An 18048-nucleotide genomic window follows, 5' to 3' on the forward strand; every position below is an offset into this window, starting at 1 on the left:
TCCCCGAAACTGGAGTAATACAGGGTGTTAGCCACCACGTAGGTGCTGGGAGTCAAACCTGGGACCTCTAGAGAGCAGCCAGTGCTCTTAACTGCTGAGCCCAATCTCGTGTGTGTGTGTGTGTGTGTGTGTGTGTGTGTGTGTGTGTGTGTAGCTGAGGCCCAAACCCAAAACCTCTATCACTGAGCTAAGTCCCTAGCTCCTTATTTTTTTAAGGTTGAATTTTTTGTGCAAAGAATATGAGATAGCCTCATTATTTGTCTTTATAGAAAACTAAGAAAAAGGTTGTTGTTACATTTATCAGCTCATATAGCACTAATGTTGACTTAAAAAAGTCAAAGTGATTCTTAAAAACAACACTTAAGGGTACTGAAGTGATAGCTTAGCTGTTAGGAGCACTCGCTGCTCTCACAGAAGATCTGGGTTTGAGCTACATGGTGGCTCAAAATACCTGTATCCCCAGTTTCAAGAGACCCAAAATGTCTTCTGAGGACACTACACATACATGGTTCACACGGACCACTGGAACCCCAGGTGACGTTTTTGACTACTTTTGTGGCTCCTTTTTGTAGTTTTTTTATAGTCTCAACTTGTGGATAATTCCTTGTATTGCTTGGTTCTTTGAGAATATCTGAGATTTGATTTTACATTTTTTTTTCTAGTACTAAACTCCTAGACTGTCCTGAGTTTTGGATATCACAAAATAGGATGACTATGGGTAACAAGGCAGTGCACTGGGAGACACACATGTTGACACCCAAGGCAGTGCACTGGGAGACACACATGTTGACACCCAAGGCAGTGCACTGGGAGACACACATGTTGACACCCAAGGCAGTGCACTGGGAGACACACATGTTGATACCCAAGGCAGTGCACTGGGAGACACACATGTTGACACCCAAGGCAGTGCACTGGGAGACACACATGTTGACACCCAAGGCAGTGCACTGGGAGACACACATGTTGACACCCGCCTGTAACCCTAGAGACACTGCAGCTCATCTTTGGCTACATGGCAAGTTCAAAGCCAGCCTGGGTTGATGAGACTGTCTCTTTAACAGAAAAGCAGGAAGACAGTTCAGTGGGCAAAGGCACCTACCCACCAGTGCAAACCTGAGGACCCACTCACTTCTAGGAACCCACGTAAAGGTGGAGGGAGGGAACCAACTACACAAAGTGGTCCCCTGACTTCCATATGCATACTGTCACCATGCACCCCCTCCATACACACACAATGAATTTATTTTTTGTAAAAACAGAAAGGGGAGCCGGGCGGTGGTGGCGCATGCCTTTAATCCCAGCACTCGGGAGGCAGAGGCAGGCGGATCTCTGTGAGTTCGAGACCAGCCTGGTCTACTAAAGCTAGTTCCAGGACAGGCTCCAAAACCACAGAGAAACCCTGTCTCGAAAAACCAAAAAAAAAAAAAAAAAAAAAAAAAAGACAGAAGGGGGGGGGCTGAAGAGATGGCTCAGTGGTTAAGAGCACTGCCTGCTCTTCCAAAGGTCCTGAGTTCAATTTCCAGCAACCACATGGTGGCTCACAACCATTTAAAATGGGGTCTGGTGCCCTCTTCTGGCCTGCAGGCATATACACAGACAGAATATTGTATACATAATAAATAAATATAAAAAAAAAACCAGAAAGGGGAAAATTACTACACTGTAACTCTCGAGCTAGAAATGAGAGTTTCTACCACAAGTGAGAAATGTACTTCTCTGTGAATAAGTGGCGCTTATTTCTTCCCATGTGCCAGGATGGTTTTTGTTTTTAAACTGGATATTTTGAATATTATAATGTACTGGCCCCAAATCTGATTTTCCACTCAGACTCCATATGTTTGCTACTATGACTGTAGGGACTTATTGACTTTTCCAAACTGTCAACAGAAGTTTCCTTGAGGGGGCTGGAGACTGGCTTAGCCGTAAAGAACACTTGCTGCTTACACAAGGACCTGGGTTAAGTCCCAGCACCCATGTTGGGCAGCTCCAGGGGATCTAGCACCTTCTTCTGGCTTCCAAGAGCACCTGCATGCATATGCACATGACAGAAATATAAATCCTTAGTGAAAACGAAGTTTCCTTGAAGACCAGACACCTGTAAGATAAGATCAAGAAATCATTTTGACAGAGCTGTGTTGAGACTTTCAGCGTTTCCCTGGACTACTTAAAATGTACCTTTGCTGTCACTCCCTCCTTGCATGGAGCCTACAGATCGGGCGGGCAGAAGTAAACGCTATCTTCTGGAGCTGTGTGTGCCCCTCACTGTGGCAGTGTACAGAACTTTCTGAATTTCCCAGCACTTGCAATTGTTTTTGCTTTCTTAGAGACCTCCTTTGAACAGCCGAATTTCCTAGTGAAATCCTCGCCTCTGCTTCCCCTCTGGCTACATGCACATCTTTATCTGAACAGCTAACTGTTCACCCCAGATGGTAGTGGGTTGCTCACCTGTGTTGTACCTGTGAGAGCTGTTCCCCACTTTTGAGTTAATGAGTGTCTTGTCTGTCCTTCAGGTTGTCCCAGGCAGGCTTTGAGAATGAAGCCTGCCCATTCTTAGGAACTAGGAACCACCAGGACCCCATCTTCTTGTATGTATGTGTGTTGTGTGGGTATATGTACCTGAACTTTATCCACTGGCGAGGCTGACTGGTCAGTGAGTCCTAGGAACCCACCTGTCTCTACCTGCTCCCACTTTAACCATCTCTGGGGCTACCCTGCCTGTTGCTAGGCCCTGCTTGGCTTTGGGGTAGGTGCTAAAGATCCAAACTCAAATCTTCATGCTCAAATCTTGAGCAGCCACCTTACTAGAGGAGCCATTTCCCTAGGTCCTGGGGCTGCAACTTCACAACTGTTGTAGACTCCTCAAGATGGAACGGGAAAAGGCCAGGTAAATTACTGCTTTGGTTTGCCCTGATTCAGCGCATGTGTGGTGGCTATAAATCGTTGACCGTTTCCAGAGTTTGGACAAAGTGCTAAATCTTCCACTAGATTTTCTCAAGCCATTCAAGTTATCTTCTAATACATTCTTGTTTGCTTGCTTTTGACAGGGTTTTACTATGTAGCCCAGGTAACTTTAAATTTATGATCCTTTTGTCTCAGCCTCCTGGGTTTCAGAATTAAGAACCACTGTCACTATGCCATGCAACTCTCCCATTTTAGGTGATATTGCTGTTGGTTATTTGAGTGCCTGACACTTCATATGGAGGTTTGTAGAGCTAATTTATGGCTCCGGTATTAATTTTGACATTTATTTGCTTGTCTGGCAGTTAGTTGTACTGCCATGCCCAGAGAACTTTACAACGATTAAGAAACAACGACATAAGCTGTGCTTCAATTGTGTAGGGTGAGCTGCTTCCTTACTGATGATGCAGAAGGTGTATGTCCTTGGAGTACACTGAGGAAAGCCTGCTTTTTTCCTCGATGGTACCTATATAGAAGCTTGCTTTAGGAGTTTTAATGCCGCCTGGCTACATCTATAAATATCACTGCCAAATAAGAACTTATGGGCCAGCAAGTAAAGGAAACAAATTCTAGGGCTAGAGAGATGGCTCAGAGGTCAAGAATTCTGGCTGTGCACACGATGGCCCACAATTGTCCTAACTCCGGTTCCAGGGGATCTTATGGCCTCTTTGGCCTCCAAGCACACCAAGCATGAAAGTGGAGCAGATATACAGGCAGGCAGAACATCCATACACAAAAAGAATTTAAAAAATAATTTAATATAAAAAACCCAAATTTACCAATTATATATTTAGCAAGAACATATTAGCAATATCCACAGATTAGATTGACATTATTTTTTTAAAATAACATTTCTATCTCTATAATGGGCAAAAGAGATGGCACAAGGAAGTTTAATTTCTTTGTCTTTTTTTTTTTTCTTTTTTGTTCTTCAAGACTGGGTTTCTCTGTGTAGCTTTGGAGTGTATCCTGGAACTCACTCTGTTCTGTAGACCAGGCTGGCCTCAAACTCAGAGATCTGCCTGCCTCTGCCTCCTGAGTGCTGGGATTAAAGGTGTGCACCACCACTGCCAGGCAGGAAATTTAATTTCTTGAAGTAGCATATTTTCTAATTTCCTATTAAGGTTTAGTTCTTAGTTACAAAGTCAAATCTCTAAAGCCAGGCCCTTGGAAAGATTATAAAAGATTGTCCTGGGTTCTAGGATAGTAGCTTGGGCTGCATAGTGAATATATGCCAGGCTGAGCTACACAGTGAGACTGTCTGAAGTATAAGAAGTTACATCACTTTAAAATGTCCACAACACTGAACTCAATGTGAGCACATTTACTCTCGGCATCCGCTCATTCATTCCTTCAAGGTAAATGCTCTGTTTCTTCATCCGGAAAGACCAACCTCCAGAAACAGTAGTCAGAAGGTTAAGATTCCAACTAAGTGAATGTATATACACATTTTATTATATACAAAGAATCAAGTTTTAAAAGATAAACAAAATAGAAGTTGTAGTCATAATTGGAAGTCTAAAAAAGTTTTGTCATCTCTAAGACACAGGCCTTAGAATGGGATCTCTGATGGATGGAGCTCTCCACAGGACTCCCGTGATAGCAGCTGACTCTCCAGGCTGCTGGTGAAGCCGTGTGCGAGAGCTGCTGAAGGAACGAGATGCTTGCATATCAAAGGAGGAACAAATGAAAGTGCTGAAAGAAGGGTACTTCCAGGGTCAGGTTTATTATCGGCAATGATTGTAGAGGTAATCACTAACACAGACGATTTCTAGGGAAGCCCTGGGCTTCTCATAACAAACCTTTCTGCGGGTCACAAATGGTTTAGTGATAGGAACAGGGAGAAGGGAGCTGAGAAGACAATAAAAAAGGCAGGTTAGAGGTAAGGAAATACAGAGACTGAATGCAGCCCTAGCAGGACAGGAAGGGATATGGCATTCATCTATTAAAGCCCAGGCCTGGAACAACAATTTCCATATATTTGGTATTTAATAATATACAAGAAAAAAAAAAAGGAAAAAGAGCTACTTTATATAATGAGCTAGAAACACATATTCAATGTAAATCCCAAATGAAACCCAATTTACTACATACTTGAACTACAAGGGTGATAAAAAAAGGACTTTCAAGTCACCTACATTTACTGTGATGTCTTGACATAAGTCTATCCCACTGTAATCTGTACACAAGTTCAAACTGTGGGGTTTCGGCTTTCATTTCCTTACAAAGAAAACCTTAACCCTCAGAGATTTATTGAGGGTCGAAGTGGCAGTCTGCTTTTTGATACAGAATGCTCTGAGGTCTCTTCCACTTTAGACTTCTCCACTGGGTTAATGCCTCTGTTTTCTTTGTCCTTTCCATGTGGCTTTTTATGCTGTGGGTTTAAGAGGAAAAACAAAGTCATAATTTTGCTAGATGTTGTAACATTTTTATTTCCAAGTTTTATATATTACAGGCAAAAGTTTAAATAAGAAAACCACAAAAGGCGAAGGATCCGCACAAAATTTTTTTTGGCGGGGTTGTTTGTTTGTTTTTGTTTTTTCGAGACAAGGTTTCTCTGTAGTCTTGGAGCCTGTCCTGGAACTAGCTCATGTAGACCAGGCTCACAGAGATCAGTCTGTCTCTGCCTCCTGAGTGCTGGGATTAAACACTTGCACCACCATTGCCTGGCCAGCACAAATTTGAGCCAAAAAAACCCCCAAGTACAGCCTTTTTTATTTTTCTAGTAATGGAAGTAGAAAGAAGTAGTTTGTTTTCCTAAGACAGAGTTTCTCTGTGTAGCCCTAACTGTCCTGAAACTCACTCTGTAGACCAGGCTGGCCTGCCTCTGCTTCCCGAATGCTGGGATAAAGGCCTGTGCTACCACCACTGGCAAGGAATATTTCTTTTTGGTATCATTTTCTAAAATGTAATTGTAAACTTTCCTTTGCGACATTGCTTCTCAACAGCAAGTGATTCTGCCCCCAGCGAACATAGGCCAATGTACTGAGACATTTTAGGACAGTACAAACAAGTGCTCCTAGCTCTGGTGAGGACTGGCCCTGGATGAAAGTGTTCAAACTCCAGGACCACCAGCCACAACATGGAATTTCCCAGATTAGACTGTCAACAGTGCTGCTTAGAGAGAGGAAGATTTGTCACCATGAAGAAAAGACCATTCTACTCTAAGCGGAAAAGCTGGCACGAGCAACTATGAAACACTTCCATTGGTCCATTTATCTTCCACTGCAAATGTATCTCACACTAGGTGGTGGTGGCACATGCCTTTATTCCCAGAATTTAGGAGGCAAAGGCAGGCTGATCTCTGAGTTTGAGGACAGTCTGATCTACAAAGAGTTCCAGAACAGCCAGGGCTACACAGAGGAAACCTTGGAGAAGGGGAGGGAGGGAAGGACGAAGGGAAGGAGAGAGAGAGAGGGAGGGAAAGACGAGGGAGGGGAGGGAGAGATTGATTCATACTATGCATTTGGGGACTCTATACCTCTGGAAGCTCCCTACGTCAGAAAAAAAATTAAAATGCTGCATACTCAATTATAAATGCTGAGACAAATCACAAACCAACTTTTTTTTTTTTTTTGGTTTTTCGAGACAGGGTTTCTCTGTGGCTTTGGAGCCTGTCCTGGAACTAGCTCTTGTAGACCAGGCTGGTCTCGAACTCACAGAGATCTGCCTGCCTCTGCCTCCCGAGTGCTGGGATTAAAGGCGTGCGCCACCACCGCCCGGCACAAACCAACTTTTTATAACGTTTTAGACTCTAGAGATGTAACTCAATTACTTGACATGTATTAAGGCCCCGAATTCTAACCATAGCACCAAAAGAAATAAAAAGCCACAAACAATAATAAAGAATTGGGCTGTCAGTACCGATCAGTGTTATGACTGACTAGCAAAACCAGGCCAAAACCAAAGATTAAAAGAACAGTGGGGAGAACCTGCCTTGAGATACATAAAGGATTTAAGGAAATGCAGCTGGGTGGTAATGGTGCACACCTTTAGCACTCAGGAAGCAGAGGCAGGTGGATCTCTGAGATGGAGGCCAACCTGGTCTACAGAGCAAGTTCAAGATCAGCCTGACTATGCAGAAAAAACCTACCTCAAAAGAACAAATAAATAAATAAATAAATGCAATATAAATGCATTTATATATAATGTAAAAATAATAAAAAGCCAGGTGGTGGTGGTGCATGTCTTTAATTCCAGTGCTCAGGGACAGAGGCCAGCCTGGTCTACAGAGTGATATCCAGGACGACCAGGGCTACACAACACAATGAAACCCTGCAATGAAAAATCAAAACACACACTCATTTCAAATGTAATTCAATATTACATGTCTTGCATAAGGAAATTTTTACTTTATCTATGCTCATATCTTCAAAATACAGGGAAAGATGCGAAGCAGTTTTTGACGGGAGTTTGTTTGGAGACAGGGTCTCACTGTGTGATCCTGGCTGGCCTTGAACTCAAGAGATAACTGTTTCTGTTTCCCAAGTGCTATGATCAAAGGTGTGTGACACCTCACCTGTACCAGCAGTTTTGAATGGCTCATCTCTAACTGTTAGAGGAGCATGACGTCATACATCTGTAACCCCAGCACATGGAAAGCTACAGCCGAGGATGCTACATTCTAGGCTAGCTATTCTACAGAAAGACTGTTTCAAAAGCAAACAAGGAGGTGGACATAGAATCTGTCAGATAATTTAATTGTATAGCATAAGAGAGGCTTGGGAAACCTAAGCCTAATTAATAAGAGAAAAGCCTCCAGTGGGCAGGATAAACCATTAATACAATTTATAGTCCCAAATGTTTAAATCCTTTAACCTTCAAAGTGTAATGGACAGAGATGGATACCAGGACCTACTGGGTTAAGGTACAAGTAAGAAAAATAACTGCTCTACATTAAGAGGCAGAAATGAGATGAAAATAACAGCCAGATTACTTGCTGACGTCTCTATAACTTCATCTATTGAAGTTAAATTTTACCTTTATGTATTCTCTAGAAGATTTCTTCATTAATATAAGTCTGTGTACACAATTTAAATAAAAATTATCAAGCCATTTGAAGGGAATGACTAAATTTTTTGTTGTTGTGCTAACGAGAATATTGGTTTTTTTGTTACTGCTTTATGTTTTGCTTTTAAAGACAGGTCTTGCTTTGTTAGCCTAGGCTAGCTCCTCCTTAGCCTCACAAGTGTGGGGACATCAGGTGTATATCTTTATACTAAATAGGAAAACCATGTGAGGGACAGCAGATGAGGAAGGATGCATGAAACACATTATCAAATACCTGGAAAAACGGAACACCACCAGTTACAGAGGAACCCACACTGGTATGTACAAATGTCTCTTGACTTAAAAGTTCTTCAGTACATTGTTCCAGAACCTCCTCCTCTTCATTCATGTCCTAAAATAAGAAGCTGGATGAGTGGGCAATTCCATGGCGCTGGATCACCACACAGAGTAGGATACAACTGGGATATGCTTTATACCCAGCACTCAGAAGGCAGAGGCAAGAGGATTGCTGCAAATTTGAGGCAGCTGGTCTGCATAGAAGTTCCAGGACAACCAGGGAAAGCCAAAAATCATCATGTAAGCCAGGCGGTGGTGGCACATGTCTTTAATCCTGACACGTAGAGCCAGGTAAATCTATAAAGAGTTCCAGGACAGCCAGGGCTACACAGAGAAGCCCGGTCTCAAAAATACGAAATACCATAACAGCATTTTCTTCTTTAAATGATTTCGTATGCATTATATAGAAGTTGAACATTAATAAATAGCAGAAAATCTATAAAATATAATGTATTAGCTTGTACTTAATCTCTACTTTCTTAACTTTTCTATACTTGCTATTAACTGTAGAACACAAATTGTAAGTTTGATTGCCTTGCTTCTAATTGCAGCTTCATTTTTGTAACCTGAGACAAAAGAATTCTGTTTACTCATTCATAAGATGTACTACAGTGGTACCCCTTCCACAGGGTTATTAAAAGGGTTGAATTAGCATACATGTAAAGAACTTAGAACAAACAGTGCCTGGAATGCAATCGTAGCTTAAATGCTGGCTTAGAAATTGTCTACTAGCCTAAAAAAAAAAATAAATAAAAATAATAAGATTAAAAGAAAGGCTTAAAAGCCAGCAATTCTCATAGAAAACAGCATAGGACTGAAGAACAAAAAGACACATTCATTACATGAAATCCACCACATCAAAAGTTTACAGGGGCAGGGGTGATGACTCAGAGGATCAAGCATTTGTTGTTCAAATGTAAGAATCAGATTTGGATCCACAGCCCCCACCTATCATCTTTGGGCGTGGCAGCCCACCTGTAATCCCAGCACTTAGGAAAGTTGGTAACTAGCAGCTTTGGGTTCAAGTGAGAAACCCTACCTCAATATAGTCAATTAAGGAAGGCACCCAAAGTCAACCTCCCACCTCCATACAGATACACACATGCTGTATATACATCCCCATGCACATGTGTGTACCCACGTGTAAGATTTATGGGAAAGTTCTAAAATTGTGCTTTAAATTTTACCTGACCGGTCTCTTTGTCGTTTTCTGAGCAGTTCAGCATTAATAGGTTGCACTGTTTCTTTTGCAGTTGATCAAAGAGCTGTTCCCGTGGTTCAGTTCTCACCAGTGTTGATGGATATAAGTAATTTTTCCTCTCTGGTGTCATACCTTTATAGTAGAAATTAGAAAAGCCAGGGAAAATTATATGAAATATAACTTTTAAAACTATGTTAAAAGATATACTTTCAAGTGAGTTGTCTTCCAAAACCAAAAATGATTTCAATATATCTTTTTTTATCTACCAGGCACAAACTGGTTGAAGCTAGTTACATTTTTTTCACATAGTAATATTATTTATGGGAGGGGGGTGAGTTTTGAAACAGGGTATCTCTGTGAAGCTTTGGAGCCTGTCCTGGAACTTGCTCTGTAGATCAGGCTGACCTAGAAGTCAGAGATCCACCTGTTTCTACCTTCCAGGTGCTGGGATTAAAGGAGTGCACCACCACCACCTAACGTTTGTTTGTTTGTAAAAAAAAAAAAAATTGATTTTCTTCTACTTCTAGGGCTTTATTTAAGTCAAGTCTCTGCTAGAAAGTCATTTCTTTTTCCTTTTTAATCTTATTTATTTACATTTTATGTATGAGTGTTCTGCGTGTATACCTGCATGTCCCATGTGGTTGTTGGGAATTAACTCAGGTCCTCTGGAAGAGCAGCAGTGCTCTAAAAATGCTGAGCCATCTCTCTAGCCCCATAATTGAAGATGGAGTCTGCTTTTTCGTTTCCCGTCACCCAATGATCTTCAGTAGATCTGACAATTTGTAAAAGTCATCTTACCACCAAAACTATGAAGTTTCCATTTCTAAGAATGTACAAACATACATTAGGCTTAAAAATGAATTTGGGGTTTTCTGAGAAATGGTGGCGTTACTGGAATTAAAGGTTTTACAATGTGATCACTTTGAAAGGAGTAACCATCTCTCTGTAACTCTGCTGTAGTGCCTAGTTCTGAACGCAGTTACATTTCCTTATACGGGAGTTGCCTTTTCAATTAACAGTCATTTTCATTGATAGTTAACAATAAATGTTGACAAAATTAAATAAACCAACGTTCTTTTAGCACAAACTCTTTAAAAAAAAGTTTTGAGATGTAATTTATATGGCACAAAAATCATTCAAAAAAAGTGTACATTTCAATGATTTTATAATCCAATGAAGAACGAACTATTAATCTTTGTAAATCAGCTTACCAATCAGGATAGTTTACCAATCTTTGCCATTTCTGATCTCTAAAAATGGTGATTTCTTTCTTTTTTTGGGGTGGAGGGTGTTTTGTTTTTTTCAAAACAGGGCTTCTCTGTGTAGCTCTGGCTGTTTTGGAACTCACTCTGTAGACCAGGCTAGCTAGCCTCAAACCCAGAACTCAACTTGCTTCTGCCTACCAAGTGCCGGGATTAAAGATGTGTGCCACCACTGCCTAGTCTTTAAAGTGGTGATTTCTAAATGATGCCAGTCAATGAGACAAATGAAAATGAGATGGACACGGACGGAGTGTGCTTCGCGGTGAACTTTGTATTCAACAACTTAGCTTTTACAGCCATCTAGCATTTTGGGTATTAAAACATATTTTAGACACAGTGTTGACTAAATAGTTGGGCAATTTTATTTGTTTTTAAAATGCTTTTTGATTTTGGTTTGGTGTTTTGAAACAGGAGCTCTTGTAGCCCAGGCTAGCCAAAGATGATCTTGAACTCCAACGGTCCTGCTTACACTTCCTTAGGACTGTTATTACAAGTGTGTGCCACCACACCCAACAACTTATTTTTATGTTTTTCTCTTTCATCAGGAGCCCAGGGTGGTCATTAAGTAACAGTTTTCTTTCCTCAGTTTCCTGAGGAAACTAGATTGTAAAATGTCATAAACATTCAGACAACCGGCTTTGTTTATATGCATGCTTTCAAACCACATCAGGCTTAAAAATGACTGTTCTTAACAAAGCCAATTGTCTAAATGTTTATGAAATTTTCTATTGTGCCCAAATTTCTAGGAATATACCACCAACAAGAAACAGCTAAGACTGAATTAAATTATCCTGGTGCTCTAAATTTTCTATATTTAAATTTATTACAGAGAGATGGTAAATTCCTGTCAGACAAAGGCAGGGCTCACTTTCAAACAGTATCTAATACTGTATTCAGCTGGATTTAATTTCAAAATCTTTAACAATTCTAAAATACCCACTGGGGGTAAAAGAGAGGTGGCTCAGTGGTTAAGGGCAGACATTACTCTTCCAGAGGCCCAGAGTCAGTTCGGAGCACCTCCCTGGGCAGCTCATACCAACCTCTAATTCCAGCTCCAGAGGTCCCTTCACCTTGCTCCAGGGACACCGCGCTCAAGTGCATGTCCACCCACTCCTCCCCATGTAAGTAAAATAAATCCTAAAAAGTTAAAATAAGATACCTGTTGGGATATCAAGTTTCAGATCCTGTTGCAGAAAGCAATTAAGCTTTGTCAAACCAGCTTTTATAGTTTCATCAAGCTCTAGACTTCCTGCGTTGAATTTCTCATCATCAGAAGTTATCTGCTCAACAAAGGAGATGCGCTGGTTCTCAATAGCAGCTGTGTGTCCACTTTGTTTTTCAGTGATCTCTAAACGTGAAGCCTCACAGCATCCATTTACAAACTGTAAATGATACAAACAAGCTTTCATTACTAAAGCTGGAAGCAAGTTGGTCCATCTACCATTTTTAATTACCTTGAAATGTTCTATAATACGTTTCAAAAACACATGTCACAGTAGAGAGAAGAGGGCAATTAGCCATATATTCACTGCCAAAGGGGATGCTGAGGCTTGAAGAAGCACTCTGACCTGCTAGGCCATCTCTCCCACTACTCATTCTTAACATTACTCCAGTATACAGATGTAAGAAGGCCTGGCTTAAGGAAATTAGACTGAAGGCTAAGTCTTACGTCTCTTTGCTCTGTAATTTAATTCTTTGATTTTTTTTTTAACTTAAAAACTTTTCTTTTTTAAAGAAACCAGGCCTTAAGCTGGGTAAGGTGATGCACACCTTTAACCATACATAGCACAAGGAGGTAGAAGAGGGTCATCCTTGGCTAAATAATGAGTTCAAAGACAGAATACGGGAGGAGAAGAAAAGAGAGGAAAGGGATGGGGGGGGGGCAGTGGAAGGGTGAAACTAGGTCTTTACTCCATGTCTCAAGTTCTTGATTTGATCACCCATCTCTATTCCAGGTTGTCTTTGTCTTAAGACTATGGCACAGATTGGACTCATTCAAACTAAGAATCCCCTGGCCTCTGGCTCTCGAGTGATGGTATCACCAGTGTGTACCACCATGGGCAGCTTCTGTGCAGCCTCAGTTTGATTCCAGAAACCTAAGTAAAAGTGGAAGGAACTGTGTCTCTGATCTCCAGTATGTGCCACGGCATGCATGCCTACACATACAAATCATGCACACAAACACAATAGTAATCACTGTAAGGGGTGAAGAGATGCTTAGTAAGAGCACTAGCCTATGCTCAGGACTCCTCAGGACTGCCTGTGACTCCAACGCCAAGGCATCAGATGCTTTCTTTTGACCTTCAAGGGTGTTCTTGCATGCACACACACACGCACACACACACACACACACACACACACGCACACACACACCAAATAAAGCTTTTGAACACACATCAAATAAAAGAAAACTTTTTGTTTGTTTCTTTTGTTTTTTTCCAGACAGGGTTTCTTTATGTAACAGCCCCAGCTGTCCTGGAACTCGCTCTGTAGACCAGGCTGGCTTTGAACTCACAGAGATCCACCTGCCTCTTCTTCCCAAGTGCTGGGATTAAAGGCTTGCACCACCTATGTCCAACTCACATAATGTTTTTTTTTTGAGACAGGGTTTCTCTGTGGTTTTGGAGCCTGTCCTGAAACTAGCTCTTGTAGACCAGGCTGGTCTCGAACTCACAGAGATCCGCCTGCCTCTGCCTCCCAAGTGCTGGGATTAAAGGCGTGCGCCACCACCGCCCGGCTCAGACAGGCTCCAAAACCACAGAGAAACCCTCTCTCGAAAAACCAAAAAAAAAAAAAAAAAAGATTCTAAGCTGAAATATTTTCATTTCTGATTCTATCTATTCTCCCCCAGTTAGTCCAGGCACAGACATATTACCTCCATTAAGTTCTCAAGTTCCCCTTTCCTCTTGCTTAAGCAGGATGCCCACTGTTCAGAAAATCCAACTGTGCTTGTGTTCAAAGCTTCACATCTCTGTGTGGTCTCCCAAGATACAGTTTCCAGGTTGCTGCTGAGTGAATCGCAGTGCTGTATAGACTCTTCAACCAACTGTGTGCCTTCTTGGCCAAAATGTCTGAGTTCTTGTAATAATCCATCAGAATCAGCCATTAGTTTTTTACTTTGGACTGTTGTCTTGTTGATTATATCTGCAGACTTCCTATAGAAAAACAAAAACAAAACAGAATAACCCTAAGTTCAAGGGCAGCCTAGTCTACAAGTCACAGTCCAGAGCAATGGAGCTACAGATTAAGACTCTCAAAAACCAAATACTAAAACAAGACAAAACCCTTTGGCTATCTGAAATCAATCATCACTCACGAGAGTCAGGATAACCACAAGTTGAAAGAGAAAGGCAATCAACAGATGCCAAGAACAAGAACACTTTAGAGTTATCTGGCAAACTTATAGGAGTCATCATGAAAATGTCTCAAAAAGCAGTCAAAAGCCTCGCGCCTGTGATTTCAGAACTTCGGAAGCTGAGCCACAGTGAGCTACAGTGAGGTCCTGTCTCAAGAACGGGAGGGTGGAGAAGAAGGAACACATTTATACACACATACATACATACACACACACACACACACACACACAAATAATATGTCAACAATCACTAACTAATTCACTGGTAAGAAAACCAGAACTGTTTGTACAATTTGAAGTTTTTCTTCCTTTTGAAATTCATCCCAGGCTTACAGAAACCTTCAACAGAAGTTAAAAGTATCTTACTGCTCTGTATTTTCCTGAATTCTGCTCAGTGGTTTCTGGATGTCTTCACACTTCTTCTCCAAAGCACAGAATCTCTCTGTCCAAATATTAACTAACTGAGAAAGTTCCTGTAAGGAAGATTCAGGGAGGAAAAGATTTGAAATGGCAATATTTAAATGCTGACTTTCAGAATATGAATGATGACAGGTTAGAATTTAAAACTTGGTTGTTGGGACAGGGTCTCATAATGAACTCAGCCACTGCATGCTGGGATTACAAGTGCATAACACAACGCTCAGCTGAAATACACCAAGTCTTTTTGTTCTTATTATTGCTTTCTCGATACCAGGTTTCTTGACAAAGGAAAAAATTTTTTTTTTTTTTTTTTTTCATTTTTCGGGACAGAGTTTCTCTGTGAAGCTCTGGCTTCCTGGAACTAGCTCTATAGTCCAGGGTGGCCGCAAACTCACAAGAGATCAACCTGCCTGTGCCTCCCAAGTGCTGGGATTATTGGTGTGCACCATGACAAAACATTTTTTTTTTAAAAAAATCTATTTATTTATTATGTATATAGTATTCTCGGTATTCTGTCTTGCATGTATGCCTGCAAGACAGAAGAGGGCACCAGATCCCAACATGTGGTTGCTGGGAACTGAACTCAGGACCTTCAGAAGGGCAGGCAGTGCGCTTAACCACTGAGCCATCTCTCCAGCCTCAACAAAACATTTTTTTTTAAATATTTTTTATTTATTTATTATGTATACAATATTCTGTCTCTGTGTATGCCTGCAGGCCATAAGAGGGCACCAGACCCCATTACAGATGGTTGTGAGCCACCACGTGGTTGCTGGGAATTGAACTCAGGACCTTCGGAAGAGCAGGCAATGCTCTTAACCTCTGAGCCATCTCTCCAGCCCCCCGGACAAAACATTTTTAATGTCTCCTCTCACACACAGAGGAGAGCCCTGAAAGGAGTATTAAAGGAACATTTTAGGACTTGAAAAAAAATTAAAAAAAAAAAAGAATAAAGAATTAATTTTTTTTTTCGCTTAATAACCAAAGAGTGTGATACTGTTGCAATGGCTCATTTCCCAAAGCTTTATTATTATCCATTACGACTCAGAATAACAGATGCTGGAGCTTGGCATGGTGGAACACACCATAATCAAAGAAGTCAAGAGGAAGAGGTAGGATGAGCAATGCTATAGCAATGAGAGAAGTCAGGGCTTAGTTTATCAGAGGGAGTAACTATCCATGTCACTTGAGAAAGAAAAAACTTGCAATATTTTCACTTAAAATGCTACAGCAACCTTCCTCTATGGGCGTGTTTTCTATTCCTTCCTTCTTGCTGGGAAAGGACCATTTTGTTTGTCAGAATGTTGTTAAGAACAGAGTTCCAGACGCAACAAATTCTCAAATATTAGCTGATCTAAAGAAGTATTCTCAATTACTTCACACTAATCACCATCAGAAACGACAGCAGCTGTGATGACCTCAAGTTTCCATAGTAGTTTTGCAGCATTCAAACCACGTGACATAGATTATTAAGTCCATCACGCCACTAAAAACATCACTTGAGTGATACCTGCGAATGGGTTTCCTTTATCATCCTCAGGTCTTCATTAAGGTTCCCACAAAGCTTCTGTGATTCAACCAAGGAAGAAACTGTATGTTCTTGGAGCTCATGTAGATTATTGCACAATACGCTGAGAAAACTGTCTATTTCTCTTTTTTGATCTTCTATCTTTAAAGAAAAAAATATTAGTTTCTTTTTTGGGCAACCTATCAAATTTGAGGTATTAAGAAGATAACATCTGTACCTTTTCAGCCATTGTCAATGAACTCCTGAAAATATGCTGCAGTTGCCTGTTGATATTCAAGATGGAAACCACACCAGGGGCTAAGATGGTCTTCAGGGAAGCGAGAAGGTCAGTCACAAGTTCATTCTGTTTTTAAAAACAAATGCATCTTTAAAAATGTTTTCATTTCCATTAACTTGGCCGATATATCTCAGATACTTAGCAACCAAACACCAACATTGAAAATTCTTAATAACCTAAAGTGACATAACTGAATATCTAGAATTTATATCCTGCCTAAAACTCTTAATCCTGCTCCACTAACTAAAACAATGTTCACTAAGTGTAGTAAATGTTGAAATAATTTCCTGTTCTGTATTTGTGTCTCGTAGCACAGGCTGACCTCAAACTCACTTGTAGCTGAGGATGCTCTTGAACTCCTGTTCTTCCTGCCTCCACACTACCAGGATCACGGGTATGTACCATGATGCCTGCCTCCTATAGTCAATTTAACAATCTAAGGTAAAGTTTAGAAGAGGAGAAAAATGACAGTAAAGTGTTAAGATTCCAGCACTCTGGTTTGATCCCCACCATAGGGGGAAAATCTATAGATACATTTAAACACTTTGAAATTTTGTCCCTGGAGCTTACACATGTAGCATGCACCCTCGCTCAAGTCCACAAACCCACACTAATAAAATAAAAAGAAAATGGGCTACTTATGTTTGGTCATTTGTGCTAAATAAGAAACCAGTTACCTGCTATCCCCCGTTGGGTTAACTAGCTCTAGCTCTGGTGAAGAGGCCAGATAATAGATCTCAAATCTCCTGAATCCACCTGAGCTGCTCTTTGTGACCAGAAGGCTTATTAATAACTGCTGCTCTTGTTTGTGCAGGGTCTCAAGTAGCTTTGAACTCACTAAAAACCAAGGGTGGCTCTGAATTCCTGATCCTTCTGCCCCCACCTTTCAAACGCTAAAATTACAAACATGTGAATGCTAATGGCTTAATTATTTCTATTCTCAACTACACCAAAGGAGTGGAAACACTTTCAAAGTTTAGTCACATCCTGTGGCAAACAAGTCTTTCTGTGAGGGGGAAACAAAAGCAAAAGGTTCCTAACTGTTTCTGGCAAAGCTTAAGCTAAGAGCAGTTAATGCCATTTCTGATGGCCAGTTACCCTTTGAAAACATTAACAGATTTACTAACAATCAATCCTTGCAGCACAGCTTTACTTTGTGCTGCTAAAGACTGCTCCTCCAATATCCTATCAGAGATCTGGGAGACTTGAGCCGACACGTTTTGTGGAATAGACACGAGAGATCCGAGTGCTGTCGTGGTAATGGTGTCTAATGCAGAGACACTGGAAGACATCAGATTACCTAAAAGAGGGAGAGATGTGAACTTTAGCATACATATATTTAAATGCAGTTTCAATAAGATCACTTTCAATAAGTTAAAATCAATCTTTATTATGGAATTTCCAATAACTACATTAAAGAATTATCTTACTACATAATAAGACTTAAATATGGCGGGTAGTGGTGGCACACGTCTTTAATTCCAGCACTCAGGAGGCAGAAGCAGGTGGATCACTGTGAGTTCAAGGCTAGCCTGGTTTACAGAGCAAGTTCCAGAACAGTCAGCATTACACAAAGAAGCACTGTCCCAAAAATGGAGGGAGGGGGAGAGGGAAGGAGGGAGGGAGGGAGGTAAGGAGGGACGGAGAGGAAAAAAAAGAAGAGAAGAGAAGAGAAGAGAAGAGAAGAGAAGAATTAGA

At 41.0% G+C, this 18048-nt stretch overlaps 1 protein-coding gene across 1 annotated transcript in view; it reads right to left on the reverse strand.

Moving 5' to 3' along the window:
• Window positions 1-3699: 3699 nt before the first annotated feature.
• Window positions 3700-18048, reverse strand: part of Kif11 (kinesin family member 11) — a 50091-nt gene continuing 35742 nt past the window's right edge. The window contains exons 14-22 of the mRNA XM_041662204.1: window positions 17478-17650; window positions 16291-16416; window positions 16056-16214; window positions 14492-14598; window positions 13646-13925; window positions 11930-12152; window positions 9495-9640; window positions 8246-8362; window positions 3700-5335 (exon numbers count right to left, since the gene is read on the reverse strand). Coding sequence (XP_041518138.1) covers window positions 5204-5335; window positions 8246-8362; window positions 9495-9640; window positions 11930-12152; window positions 13646-13925; window positions 14492-14598; window positions 16056-16214; window positions 16291-16416; window positions 17478-17650 — 1463 coding nt within the window. The 3' untranslated portion in view covers window positions 3700-5203. The remainder of the gene's footprint in view (window positions 5336-8245; window positions 8363-9494; window positions 9641-11929; window positions 12153-13645; window positions 13926-14491; window positions 14599-16055; window positions 16215-16290; window positions 16417-17477; window positions 17651-18048) is intronic.

This window comes from Microtus oregoni, unplaced genomic scaffold (assembly GCF_018167655.1).
Source record: "Microtus oregoni isolate MIOR12 unplaced genomic scaffold, Mior012 000012F_ref0000307, whole genome shotgun sequence".
In the NCBI taxonomy this organism is placed as follows: domain Eukaryota; kingdom Metazoa; phylum Chordata; class Mammalia; order Rodentia; family Cricetidae; genus Microtus; species Microtus oregoni.